This window comes from Dendropsophus ebraccatus, chromosome 9, assembly GCF_027789765.1.
Source record: "Dendropsophus ebraccatus isolate aDenEbr1 chromosome 9, aDenEbr1.pat, whole genome shotgun sequence".
NCBI classification, from domain to species: domain Eukaryota; kingdom Metazoa; phylum Chordata; class Amphibia; order Anura; family Hylidae; genus Dendropsophus; species Dendropsophus ebraccatus.
This window is the reverse complement of record NC_091462.1, coordinates 89,007,579-89,020,967: the sequence shown is the minus strand read 5'-3', so window position 1 is coordinate 89,020,967 and position 13,389 is coordinate 89,007,579. Positions and strand designations below refer to the sequence as shown.

The 13,389-nt window shown below is 45.7% G+C and overlaps 1 protein-coding gene across 2 annotated transcripts in view; it reads right to left on the bottom strand.

The window, feature by feature from the left end:
- DNAH3 (dynein axonemal heavy chain 3) overlaps nt 1-4,473 on the bottom strand; it is a 257,207-nt gene extending 252,734 nt beyond the window's left edge. For both annotated transcript variants that reach the window (XM_069983790.1, XM_069983791.1), the window contains exon 1: nt 4,209-4,473. In XM_069983790.1, the coding sequence (XP_069839891.1) occupies nt 4,209-4,241 (33 nt within the window). In that variant the 5' untranslated portion in view covers nt 4,242-4,473. The remainder of the gene's footprint in view (nt 1-4,208) is intronic.
- Nucleotides 4,474-13,389: the final 8,916 nt, after the last annotated feature.

Here is a 13,389-nt window from a genome sequence, read left to right as displayed (position 1 = left end):
TCTCTGACCTCTAAATACCGGCTTTCACACAGCTCCCCCTGTGTAATTCTTTGTTCTCTGCTCTCTGCTGTCAACTAATCTCCCTCCTCCCCTCTCCATAGGTTACACACGGCTTAACTGATGTAAGAGTCGAGATTTCCTAATAATGAGCAGTGAAGGAGAGAGAAGAGGGGGGGGGGGGGACCTGGGGAAAGGCAATGCAGATAATGGCATATTTGCCTAATAAACCCAATCCCTAATAAACCCAATTAGTTTCTTAAAGCGACTCTGTACCCACAATCTGACCCACCCAAACCACTTGTACCATCGGATAGCTGCTTTTAATCCAAGATCTGTCCTGCGGTCCATTTGGCAGGTGATGCAGGTATTGTCCTAAAAAAATACTTTTAAATTTGAAGGCTGTGCCAAACGGGAGTATCTGTGCCCTAACTTTGCACCCCCCCTCCGTCCCTCCTCCCCACCCTCTTCAGCATTAGGAATGCCACTGAAAAATTTTCTTCATGCTGAACATTGCACAGGTCCTTAACAATCCAGCCCATGTGCCGGGCTGACACAGGTGGGGAATAGGAGGCAATCTGCCTGGAGCATTCCTAATGATGAAGAGGGTGGGGAGGAGGGACAGAGAGGTTGTGCAAAGTTAGGGCACAGATACTCCCGTTTGGCACAGGGCTTCAAGTTTAAAAGTATTTTTTTTAGGACAATAACTGCATCACCTGCCGAACGGACCGCAGGACAGATCTTGGATTAATAGCAGCTATCTGAAGGTACAAGTGGTTTTGGGGGGGTCAGATTGTGGGCACAGAGTCGCTTTAAACTCGCCTGTACTATTGATTTCTGCAAAAATAAATAAATAAATAAAAATACGACAGTGACACTTTAATGTTTCAAGGAAGGGTCCTCTGATAATGGGATGAGCCTGATGTTAGGTTATGTGTCATTATCTGCAATGAATTCCATCCCACAACAGCACCCCTACAGGGCAAATGAAGCATTACACAGACCTGATTGACTTTAGGGTATGCTCCCACTATGGAATATGCGGCGGAATTTCACGCTTGTCACTTGACCTGTCAATTCTTTGGGCGGACGGTAAATTTGGTTTGAGCATATCACTTAGTCTATGGGACAGGCGGAACTTAAAGCAGAGTCCGCCGCACAGCCTCCACTTAAAATTTTGCTGCATATTCCGTAGTGGGAACATACCCCAACATGCAGACATGCATACACAAACATGCGGCTGCTACGGGGCCCCGCCGCATCGGGGGCCCGTGGCGCAGGCCCCCGGAGCTCACATAGCCTGCAGCACCCGGCGGCCGAGCAGGCCTCCCGGGTGCTGCAGCTGTTTGAGATGTCCCGGGGATTCCCGGGCAGCACAGGTGACGGGCTCAGCGTCCGCCAGGGCAAGTACTTCCGGGGCAGGGAGCATCTCTAACAAGCGCTCCTGTGCCGTGCCGGAAGTACAGGCTAAGGGCGGACGCTGAGCTCACTGGTACCTGTGCTGCCCGGCATAGGACGGGACGTGCGAGATTGCCGTCCCGGCAGCACAGTTACCAGTGAGCTCAGCGTCCGCCCCCAGCCTGTACTCCCGGCATGGCACAGGAGCGCTTGTTAGAGATGCTCCCTGCCCAGGAAGTACTTGCCCTGGCGGACACTGAGCCACGCCGATCCCGTCACCTGTGCCCGGGAGAAGACAGCCGACGGTGGAGTTAGGTGAGTTGTGTTTTTTTTTTTTTTTTTTTTATCTGCTTTGCAAAGGGGGATATTCAGGGGGTCATCTATGGGGGATATTCAGGGGGTCATCTATGGGGGATATACAGGGGGCATCTATTGGGGATAATACAGGGGGGCATCTATTGGGGATAATACAGGGGGGGCAGCTATGGGGGATATACAGGGGGCATCTATTGGGAATAATACAGGGGGGCATCTATTGGGGATAATACAGAGGGGCATCTATTGGGGTTAATACAGGGGGGCATCTATTAGGAATAATACAGGGGGGCATCTATTGGGGATAATACAGGGGGGCATCTATTGGGGATAATACAGGGGGAGCATCTATGGGGGATAATACAGGGGAGCATCTATGGGGGATAATACAGGGGGGCATCTATGGGGGATATACAGGGGCATCTATGGGAGATATACAGGGGGGGCCATCTATGGGGGATATACAAGGGGGGCATCTATTGGGGATAATACAGGGGGCATCTATTGGGGATAATACAGGGGGGCAGCTATGGGGGATATACAGGGGGCATCTATTGGGAATAATACAGGGGGGCATCTATTGGGGATAATACAGGGGGGCATCTATTGGGGATAATACAGGGGGGGCATCTATTGGGGATAATACAGGGGGGCATCTATGGGGGATAATACAGGGGGGCATCTATGGGGGATATACAGGGGCATCTATGGGAGATATACAGGGGGGGCCATCTATCGGGGATATAAAAGGGGGGCATCTATTGGGGATAATACAGGGGGCATCTATTGGGGATAATACAGGGGGCATCTATGGGGATATATAGGGGCCATCAATAGGGATATACAGGGGCCATCTATGGGGGATAATACAGGGGGGGGGAGTATCTATGGGGGATAATACAGGGGGGAATCTATGGGGGATATACAAGGGGGGAATCTATGGGAGATATACGGGGGGCATCTATGGGGGATATACAGGGGTCCATCTATGGGGGATATACAGGGGGCCATCTATGGGGATAATACAGGGGGAGCATCTATGGGGGATAATACAGGGGGCATCTATGGGGATTTACAGGGGCCATCTATGGGGATAATACAGGGGGAGCATCTATGGGAGATATAAGGGGGGGCATCTATGGGGGATATACAGGGGGCCATCTATGGGGATAATACAGAGGGGCCATCTATGGGGGATATACAGGGGGGCCATCTATGGGGGATATACAGGGGGCCATCTATGGGGATAATACAGAGGGGCCATCTATGGGGGATATACAGGGGGGGCATCTATGGGGGATATACAGGGGGGCCATCTATGGGGGATATACAAGGGGGGAATCTATGGGAGATATACTGGGGGCATCTATGGGGGATATACAGGGGTCCATCTATGGGGGATATACAGGGGGCCATCTATGGGGATAATACAGGGGGAGCATCTATGGGGCATAATACAGGGGGCATCTATGGGGATTTACAGGGGCCATCTATGGGGATAATACAGGGGGAGCATCTATGGGGGATATACAGGGGGGCCATGGACCAAGGGGGATGGACAACACACGGGGGTAATTTATAAGGGGCCAACACAGGTGGCATCAGTAAGGGGGAATACACATAGGGGCATATACTATAAGGGGGTCACGTAGTGTCAGGGCTATCCAATAAACGAGGGTGTAAAGGGGCCAATACAGTTGTGCAGTTTGTAGAGAGATGAGGATGGGGCCAGAGTGAGGAGACTAATATGTCTGTCTGGCTGATTCTGTGGATTTGTGGCTCGGAGAAGTTCTCGTAATGACCAAGAAGGGATGGAGAAGAAAAGGAAAAGGAAACAACTCCAATCAGAGAAGACGCCCCCTGTGAGTCACTTAATATAGCTGTACTATAATTTATATGGTGTACAAAACCTGTGTAGAGCTGAGTGAGCTGATGGCATAGTGGTCGATTGAGGGGGGGGGGGGGGGGGGCAAACAAAATATTGCTATGGGGTCAAGCCATTTCTAGTTACGCCCCTGCAGACATGCCTGGTCTGCTAGATATGAGATTACCCCCTGTAAAGTGTGACTCAATGTGATCGGTGCACCATTTAAAAGCTCATACAGGATTAAAGAAACATGGAGGCAACAAGAGCACAGATTTCCCATTCATATCACTGGAGGGTGGCCTGTAGAGTAGATTTCCATAGGTATCAGCACACATCCACTTAAAGGAATTATCCTTTAAAAAAAAAAGTGCAAACTTAACAGAATGCTCCCAACCCAATACTGATGCTCGTGACTTTCCCATTCACGCCTATAGCTATATATGTAATTTCTAATGGGATTTAGTCACTACCATACTTATATCAGACGTCACGTGACCTGCTGCTGAGTGGGATCACGACCACTGTAAGGATCAAACACTGGTCTATAAGCTGTATAATAGTAATATACACTGTATAGTAGCTCTACAAACTGGATAGAGATTGGGACAAGTGTAAGACAGGCAGCTTTTACCTTGAGAATCCTTGGAGATAGAGAAGACTCCATGGTGGATGCTGGGATGAGGGGATCTGACTATGGAGACTCTCACATCCCCCGCACAGACCTGCGCCCGCTCCTCAGTGTCAGCCACAACTTTGGTAACTTAGTAACCCTCTATGGGAGCAGACCACAAGGTGTGTTTGTGTAGACGTAGAGCTGCCCTGCAATTAGCTCTGTCACTCAGTGTGATCCCTTCACTGTGTGAAAAGGCGCAGAAAAGTCTCAAGTCCCCAAGAGGGAACAGCCCCCCTGCCCCGTATCCAGCAGCCCCCCTGCCCCGTATCCAGCAGCCCCCCTGCCCCGTATCCAGCAGCCCCCTGTGTGAGGAAAGTGAAACTAACAGCGAGCTCGTTGTGTCACCATGGTAACCGTGTCGCTTGTGTACAGGCTTCATGGCTGCCTGTAGCCTCCCCTGACAGGAGCTTCACTCCTAGTTATCAGCATAACAATACCTGCTGCTGGGGGGTGAGGGGCCATCTTCTGGCTGAGGAGACGAGCAGCAACATTTCCCTCCTCAATCACTGACTACTAGCTCTTCTTCTTGTCTAGTCTACTCCTAGTAATATAAGGGGAATTAGGGATGGAATACATCCATTCAGGAGCCAGGGAAAGCTGGGTGACCTCTAATATGACCAGCCCCTTTAAGGACACAGACAAATTTCCTTTTTGCATTTATGTATTTTCCTATTCGCACAGGAGGGAGTGCTATCTACCACAAAAGTCAGAAATCCTGGTTCGCAGCCATTTTTAGTGCAGTAATCGGCAGTAATTCTCATATTATTTGGGTTACAGGAATATAGATTTCTCTAATCCCCTCTACTTGTACAGTACACTGCAGTTTCATCCATTGCAGTACACAGGCCGTTCTTCTCCTGTCATACTATCATGGCAGCCCTTGATCGGCCATGCTGATCTGAGACGTGATAGGACCTGCGTCTGTTATATACCCCTTAGGCCACATTTGCACGTCTGTAAATTTTGTCCATAATTGCAGATACGCAATTATAAACAAACTATGTACCCATTGATTTCTGCAAGGCCCATTTACATTTTACAGATCCATGATTTGGCATGGATTCACCAAAAGTCAGTGAAAGTATCCGTAATTTGCAGGCGTTACAGAGGTAATATCCGCAATTTACGGATCCGTTCCCCCTTTGCTTTTTAATCAACATCACTTTTTGCAGACCAGCAAAATAACGACCGAATACAGATGCATTATGGATAGTGGATGGCCTGATTATACGGGCCGCAAAAAATTCCAGACGTGTGAATGTGGCCTTAGATATTCATGGCAGCATCTAAGGAGTTAAAGGAGAAGACCGGCGAAAATTTTTATTAAAGTAATGTATTGCCCCCAAAAGTTATACAAATCACCAATATATACTTATTACGGGAAATGCTTATAAAGTGCTTTTTTCCCTGCTCTTACTACTGTATCAAGGCTTCACTTCCTGGATAAAATGGTGATGTCACAACCCGACTCCCAGAGCTGTGCGGGCTGTGGCTGCTGGAGAGGATGATGGCAGAGGGATGCACAGTGTCCCTCCAGTGCCCTGTCCCCCTCAGTGTCCCCCTGCCATCATCCTCTCCAGCAGCCACAGCCCGCACAGCTCTGGGAGTCAGGTCGTGACATCACCATTTTATCCAGGAAGTGACATCACCATGTTATCCAGGAAGTGAAGCCTTGGTGCAGTAGTAATTGCAGGGAAAAAAAGCACTTTATAAGCATTTCCTGTAATAAGTGTATATTGGTGATTTGTATAACTTTTGGGGACAATACAATACTTTAATAAAAATTTTCGCCGGACTTCTCCTTTAAACTGCCAGGATACAAGTCCAGTCCCATCAGCTGTCACAGAGTGTTAGGTGTAATATACAGTCTCTGGATATGGAGCAGGCTCAGCCCCCCAAGCCTGCTCCTTATATCCCCGTTGCACTCCCAATGTACATGTATTTGGGAATTAGAGAAGGGGTTAATGAAGCCACATTGATTTTCACCCAGCTATCCCACATACAAACAAAACATACACTTTCAAGGCAATTCAATCACCTAGACTCCAGCCACACAGCACGCACAGCAATGTGAATGAAAATTGTATTATTTTCACCATTGATTTATTTATTGATTGTTTTTTTTTTGTATGGATGCTAGAGCTGGTTTCTTATGCTTATCCTCTAAGGTGAATACAGTTAAAGCAGAAACAGAAACCATCGGCACAAAAATGGGCATTAAAGTAGACATCCAAGAGTTAGGCTGCATTCTCACGTTCCGTGATCCTGACGGATCACAGACGTGGAATGCATGTACTGGAGTCCCCCCGCACCCGGACAGCATCTGTAATTAGATGTTGGGAGCGGGGGAGACTGTATTCATAAGCGCCGTGCTGTAGTATCAGCACCGCGCGGCTGATTCAGTACAGCGTGGCGCTTATCAATACAGTGTCCCCCGCTCCCAGCATCTAATTACAGATGCTGTCCGGGCGCGGGGGGGGCTCCAGTACATGCATTCCACGTCCGTGATCCGTCAGGATCAAGGAATGTGGGAATGCAGCCTTAGGCCTCTTATACACAGCCATAAAATCTACAGACCTATCCACTTTAATATCCCTGCTCCCGCCGCTGACATGTCAATTCTTTGAGCGGAGAGTGGGGCAAGCGGAGGCGTGCGCGCTCTCCCATACAGACACTGTGGGACACAGAAGCTGTCGGGATTCTGCGTCGGAGAGCTCTGCAGCGGAAGTCCGTCGAATTTACTCAATGTGAACTCGCCCTAAGGCTAAAACATTTGAAAGGGTTTCCCAGGCATTTGTGATTAATGCCACTACACAGAGAATAGAGCTAACTCTAGAGCTTCACAGTACAGATTGGGCCGTGGCAGCTCTGTGGAAACAGTTAATTAAAGGGGGTGCTGAGGACACAGACAATTTTAATATTTTGTAGTTTCATTTTTTTCTTTGCTGTCTTCTATGAGCCATAATAAAGACAGGGCTTAAATGCTGATGTCAGTATTTGACAATGAATGGCAGCTGTTGACAGAATCCGACATCTGTTTCTATGAAGTGAGCTCAGCTCCTAAACTTCCTTAAAGGGGAACGCCACATAAGAAAAACTTGTTTTCTATTAAAGGTACATTAAAAGTTATATAGATGTGTCTATATAATGTATTACCATACCTGTACGGTTCTACTACACTGGTAGCTAATTAAAATTCAGGAAGTGAAGAAAATGGCCTCTGTGCCAATTCACATTGTCTCCTGCTCCCTGTGCTCTCCCAGCTTAGGAGACAAAAATTACATGCCTCTGTTTCACATTGTGTGTGTGTCTGCTGTGTCTGATGATGCAGATAGGGGGCAGGGTGTGATGTCACAAGAGGCTGGATCCCCCAATCCCTTGAGTAATTCACCATCTCTGACCACTTAGAAGCAGCTGCTGAAACTTTGCTGATTGTGCAAAATTCTGCAGTGAAATTAGGGCTATGTTCACACATGTTGGAGCTTCATTGCAATACTGCAGCATATTCACAAAAATGATGCAGTAACACAATTACACGATGGTAAACGGCAGAGAGTATCAGAGTCGGCACTGCCAGTCCCACCTGCACAAAAACAAGGCATAAACAGTATATCCAATGTAAGATAATATCGGATAAAGTTCTTATTGTGGGGTTCAACCTCAAAGATAAAAGATGCTTGATCATAATATGTGCGAAAATAAAAAAATTAAAACGTAAACAGGTAGAGAATACAGCGTGCTGTGTGGGAACACAATAAAGTGATAAAGTACTGCAAATAATTTAGTAACACAATGAAACTGCAATGTTTGAACACAGCCTAGATGTTCTGCAACAGATTTGGGCGGGAATGGGCAGGGTGGAGGACTGTGATGAACAGCTGAGGGAAAGCATTGCATTCTGGAACCTGTAGTACTATGTACAACTGCTCAACCAGGAAGTATGGAAACACAAAACAGAACAAAACCTCCCAAAACAAATGGATTTTTATAGTTTCAAAACTGGGATAGATAGGTAAGTAATGCTATATGCTTCTGCAGAAGTCCCCCCTACCTGGACTTCCCCTTTAACAATCGTATAGCTCCAGCTATATGCTGTACATGTATGGCACAGAACACTAAGGCACAAATGGCCATGCCATACATATTGCCAAGGGGTCACTACTTTAAATAAGTAACAGCATTGCTGTTTTTTATTCTCAGAACCACTTTGGGCCAAGTTATATGAATTTAGCTGATTTTCATGTGCATATCCCTATCTTTGTTGGCAGTGTGGCATCAGTTAAAAAATTTTGCCAGTTTATCTGTCCACTGTCAGGACAGGGAGGTACAGATACAACAAGACAGTGGGCCCTAGGTCTGAACCCACCCACTGTCCCTGCCTACTTGCCTCAGTCGGCCCTAGGCGGTTGTGGACAACCACCTAGACGTTCTCTGCGTTAAATACATGCACACGGAACAAGACGGACAAACAAAAACAAAAGAATAGTCAAACAGGCTGGGTCAAATCCAAACAGGCAGCACTGTACAGAATCAGTAAATAATCGGATAGTCAAAAAGTCAGGTAGGAGTCGAGCAAACAGAGGGATTATGAACGGGGATTGCAGGAGAAGACAGGGAAGCTGGGACCAGGGAGTTAACCTAATAGCCAGCGCTGGGACTGTGCCTCAGCTTTGTTTTATGCTGACCAAGATCCCGGTCCGGATCCCCATTGGACCGGCGCTCTGATCTACCAGGTTACAGACAGGCAGAGAAACCCATCAATCACAGAGACAAGACAGGTGCATAATCAAGTCCAAAAGCTTCTCAGCTTAACTTCTGCATTGCCAGAAGCTCAGAAGCAATCTGGTGTGGCACACAAAAGCAAACACCAGGCCCAGTTCACACCAGGCGCTGCAGATTCCTGACATCCACATGGTTTGTCCTGTTTGGATTAAATAAACTCCACTATGGCTACATTCTGTATACATTTTGTATCTTTGTGAAGTGTCTGAATCAGTTCAAAAACATGTAACCGAGTTACTGGCCAAAGTAGGTCACCTCCCTACTCAGCGACTGCCTAAACAGGCATTTCCTATAGGAAAAAGACATCAGAAATAGTAGGAATTGGTAGAGAGCAATAAAGCACTAGCCTGATAATAACTCACACTACACACACTCCATTTTACAACAATACACAAAAAACCCTCCAACACGTAGTTCCTAGATAACAGCCTGGATATGTGTGACCTCTGGCAACCCACTTGCCACCCTATTTACACACAGTTTTTAGCATCCTCTAGGTTCTGTTCACACATTCAGTTGAAAAATGTGTCTTCCATTTTTTATTTGTTCCCAGCTTCTATTTCCAAAAACAGGGCATCTCACTTTTATTGTATTTGATTATTATCAGTTATCACTCAGTATTCATGGGACAGTGGTAGGATTTACTGTGCACTCTGGTTGGCACTGTTTATAAGGACATTTGGCTGCTACTATGATATTAATTGGGGCACACAAGAACTAGATGCAAAACATGAAAAGAAAGCTTCAGAAATGTAATGGATGGTCCAAGCATGAGGCGGTGGATCTCCTGGATCACTGAGGAGTACTGGTGTTCCTTCCCTGAGGAGCGTAGTCTAAGGAGCTCCCGGTTTTCACCAGCGCCCGCCGCAAGGCAGGATAGACTTGGCTGCAGGAAACTCCCAGGTCTCTACACTCAGAGAAGGACCTTGGTGACCACCGTCTGAAGAACTGAAGGAGTGCTGGATTCCAGGACTAGGTGTTCTTCCTCTGTGGTAGAAATGCAGGATGCAATGTTAGGACGTAGTTCAGACTAAGTTGGAATGAGGAATGGATTGAGATCCAAATTGCTAGAAGATCACAAGGAAGTGGCAGATATTCAGGGAGCACAGACGTGGTTGCTTACTGACTGACAAACAACAACAACTGAGCAAAGAGGTGAGGAAGTGAAGACTATATATACCCTCAGGAGAACATGCTAGAAGACTCCAGAGCCTGTGGGCTGTGCTTATAAATACAGGTGCCCAGGCCCATGCCAGACAATAGAAGGAGCCCAATCTTCCAGCAGGGCAGCTCAGAACAAGAGAAACTGCCAAAGGCTGAGAGGGGGTAATGGCCACGGCTGTGTGCTGTTATGTTAAATCTATTTGCAGTAAAAGTAGACTACAAAGTCATCCAAAACATTTAAAAAATTGTGCAACTTGAACATAAGCCCCAATATTTCTTGTAAATAATTCTCCTATCAAACCAGGCAGCCAGTCATGTCAATGATGAACCATCATGACATCAGGTTCTTTGGGAACATGATGTGTAAAGATATAAACCACAAAAGAAAAAGCACTCTAGAATTGTGCCCTTCTACAGAACATTGTGTTCATCAGTCACTATTCATTCTTTCTTCTCATTCAGTCTCTATTGTTACTGATACATCTGTACACAATGCTGATATTAACAAATACACTTCAAATACAACTTTCCATCAATTCACGGAGACTTCGGTTTTAGTCTCGGTTTATTGAATGATCCAGAGCCTTGACATAATCACTGAACTGTAGATACTAAAAAAAAATCTTATTATCATAATAGGAACACGAGAAACAACTTCCATCCAATAATTTATAGTTTATGACTAAGAATAAACCAAGATCATTTTGGAGCGTGGAGAACTGATATGGCTAAATCACTGACACTAAGGGTGCTTTTAAAGTGAATGTACCAGCAATGCCGTGGTCTAGAGGGGAGGGGGTCTCCTCCCACTGAGGGCGGGCTGGCCCGCCTATAGTGCTTCAGGCCAGGCCGGTGCTCGGTAATAGACTGGCACCATGCACAGGAACCAGGCCACGTTTAAAAAAAAAAGCCAGGAACAGACTATAAACAGGGAACAATTCATAAAGGAAAGACTAAGATTTCTCCTCTAGTCAAATCCATTCCTGGCTTTGGCTTGAGAAATCTGTCAGATATATCTGCTCCTGGGGCGATCTCCGGGAGAAAGCAAGCACTGGCCTGTCAGATCAGCGCTCACTTGCTCCTCGTTCCCCACTCACTGCCGGTGCTTATAATAGAGAGTTAGTGTGTGCAGGGGGGAGCTTCTGGGGGGGCTCCCCAGACGATCTTTAGATCAGGGATCCCATAGGAGATAGCAGCAGTCTGACGTTCCTATTACACAGAGCGACGGCAGCAGATTGTTGGTCTCCACGTCCTTTTGTCTTTCAACATGTCAGAAGATGACGATCAGCCGCCCGTTGCCTTTTATTACACAAAGTGATTATTGGCCGTAATAAGACCGAATCGCTTTGTGTAATAGAGCCTTAAGTTTGGGTCAAGTGTGAATGACTGGGTCCAAGGCAGTCTAACAACTGTTGTAGGACTTTTCCTACTCCTTATTATTTACAGTATATGCAATTTCTAAACATCATTGTCTACCTGTCACAAACCTGCTTTTCTCTCTTCTTCTTAGGGAAAATGTTGATCTATCGCTCTGAATAAACTAATCTGCTTCCAGCGCTAGTTAGTGGAGATCGGAGTGTTTCCATTGGACAGTCTCTCTGTAAAAACATTCTGGGTTGTGGAGGATTTTTGCATATGCTATGTCTGCTGGGCCTTATGTGCAACCTACTGTATGTAGAATCAGTTTGCCTTGTTGTTCAGTTTTGTTCCTCTGGGTTTTAGACCCTGATTGTATGTTATCCTTGTGAGTACTTGTTGGTCATCTTGTATGGCTCTATTGTCCTGTTTGTATGATCCAATATTACCAGAACCTATGGCACAATGTATTGCTGTGGTTCTGAAGGCCCCTTGTGCTCTGTATTGTAGCCTGTATGGAAGTGGTGCTGGTCCCTGTATTCCTATACCAGAACTGGTTCCCAGTTCATTGTTTTCAGTGTAGTTGCATTAGGGGGATATACAAAAATCTGAGCTGCCGATTATACCTACATACGCCTGATTCTCATACAGATCTTATGATGTTATTTAGCCTGTAAGACAGACATCAAATACTTTTGTTTATCTGCTAGTTTTTTATTTTTCATATTGTGTTTGTAATACAGTCTGTGCATGTTCACATGCAGCTTTTTCTTTCCATTTTTTAAAATGATGTGAGTCATTTTGCATTACGATGACAGCTGTTGGTACGTTATTTTTGATTAGGTGGACTGATTACCCTTTGGGTGTGTCTTTAATTGAAAAGTCCATTGAGTAGCAAAGACAGCGAAATGACGGTGAAAAAAGAAAAAATGTGTGTGACCAACTAAAAAATAATGTCTGGTGTTTGCAAAAGACGTCAGCGAATAGTTGTCATGATCATTATTTTGACGCCTGGGCAAACAACGTCCCTTACTTAATACACTGTGTGAATTGGACGGGCATCAATTCATGCATTCCATTGAAATCAATTAAAATGCTGTAATAACAACCGTCATTTTACAAGAAAAAGCAGACTCCTTTTCTCTTTTTTTCACTTTGTGTAAACATAGCCTGTACCCGATGTATTCCAATACACTGTACATACTGTATCAAATATCTGTTATAATCCAGGAAATCATACAGCAAACTCATAAACCGATAAAGACATTGTAATTATGATAATGGAATTACTAATAAAGTGATTGTGCTCTGATACCATTTACCCTGAACACACTGGAGAAAGGATCAAAGAAAGCTACAATAGACTATAACATTTTGTATAGTTTTGGCAATAATATTATTAAAGGGGACAGATACAGTCTATAGGTAGCCACTGGCTGCACCAGACTGTGCCTCTGCAGCATCCTCATATAGCGAGCGCATTAGCGTACTATTAACCCACTAGAGTAGTGACAGCACATAGCACTTTAACTATTGGGGAGCCTTTTTTTCTGTATGAGACACTTTATGATCACCATTGTGATCTATTGTTAGTAGGTACTCTCACCTTATCGCTCTGCCTAACATTTACATACAGTTATCTTTTTATTTTTATGCCATCCCCTGATAATAATTGGCAGCTCCAATAGAAAAGGGCCACGTTAGGATGCAGATATAGGGTCATTATAGGGAGTGTAGCTCGAGGCAGGGGTCGCCCTTATTAGGGCGAGTGCCCCGACGGACCCTGTGCGAGCAGGGGTAAAGACACACACATACTCTGAGGGGCAAATAGGCAGAG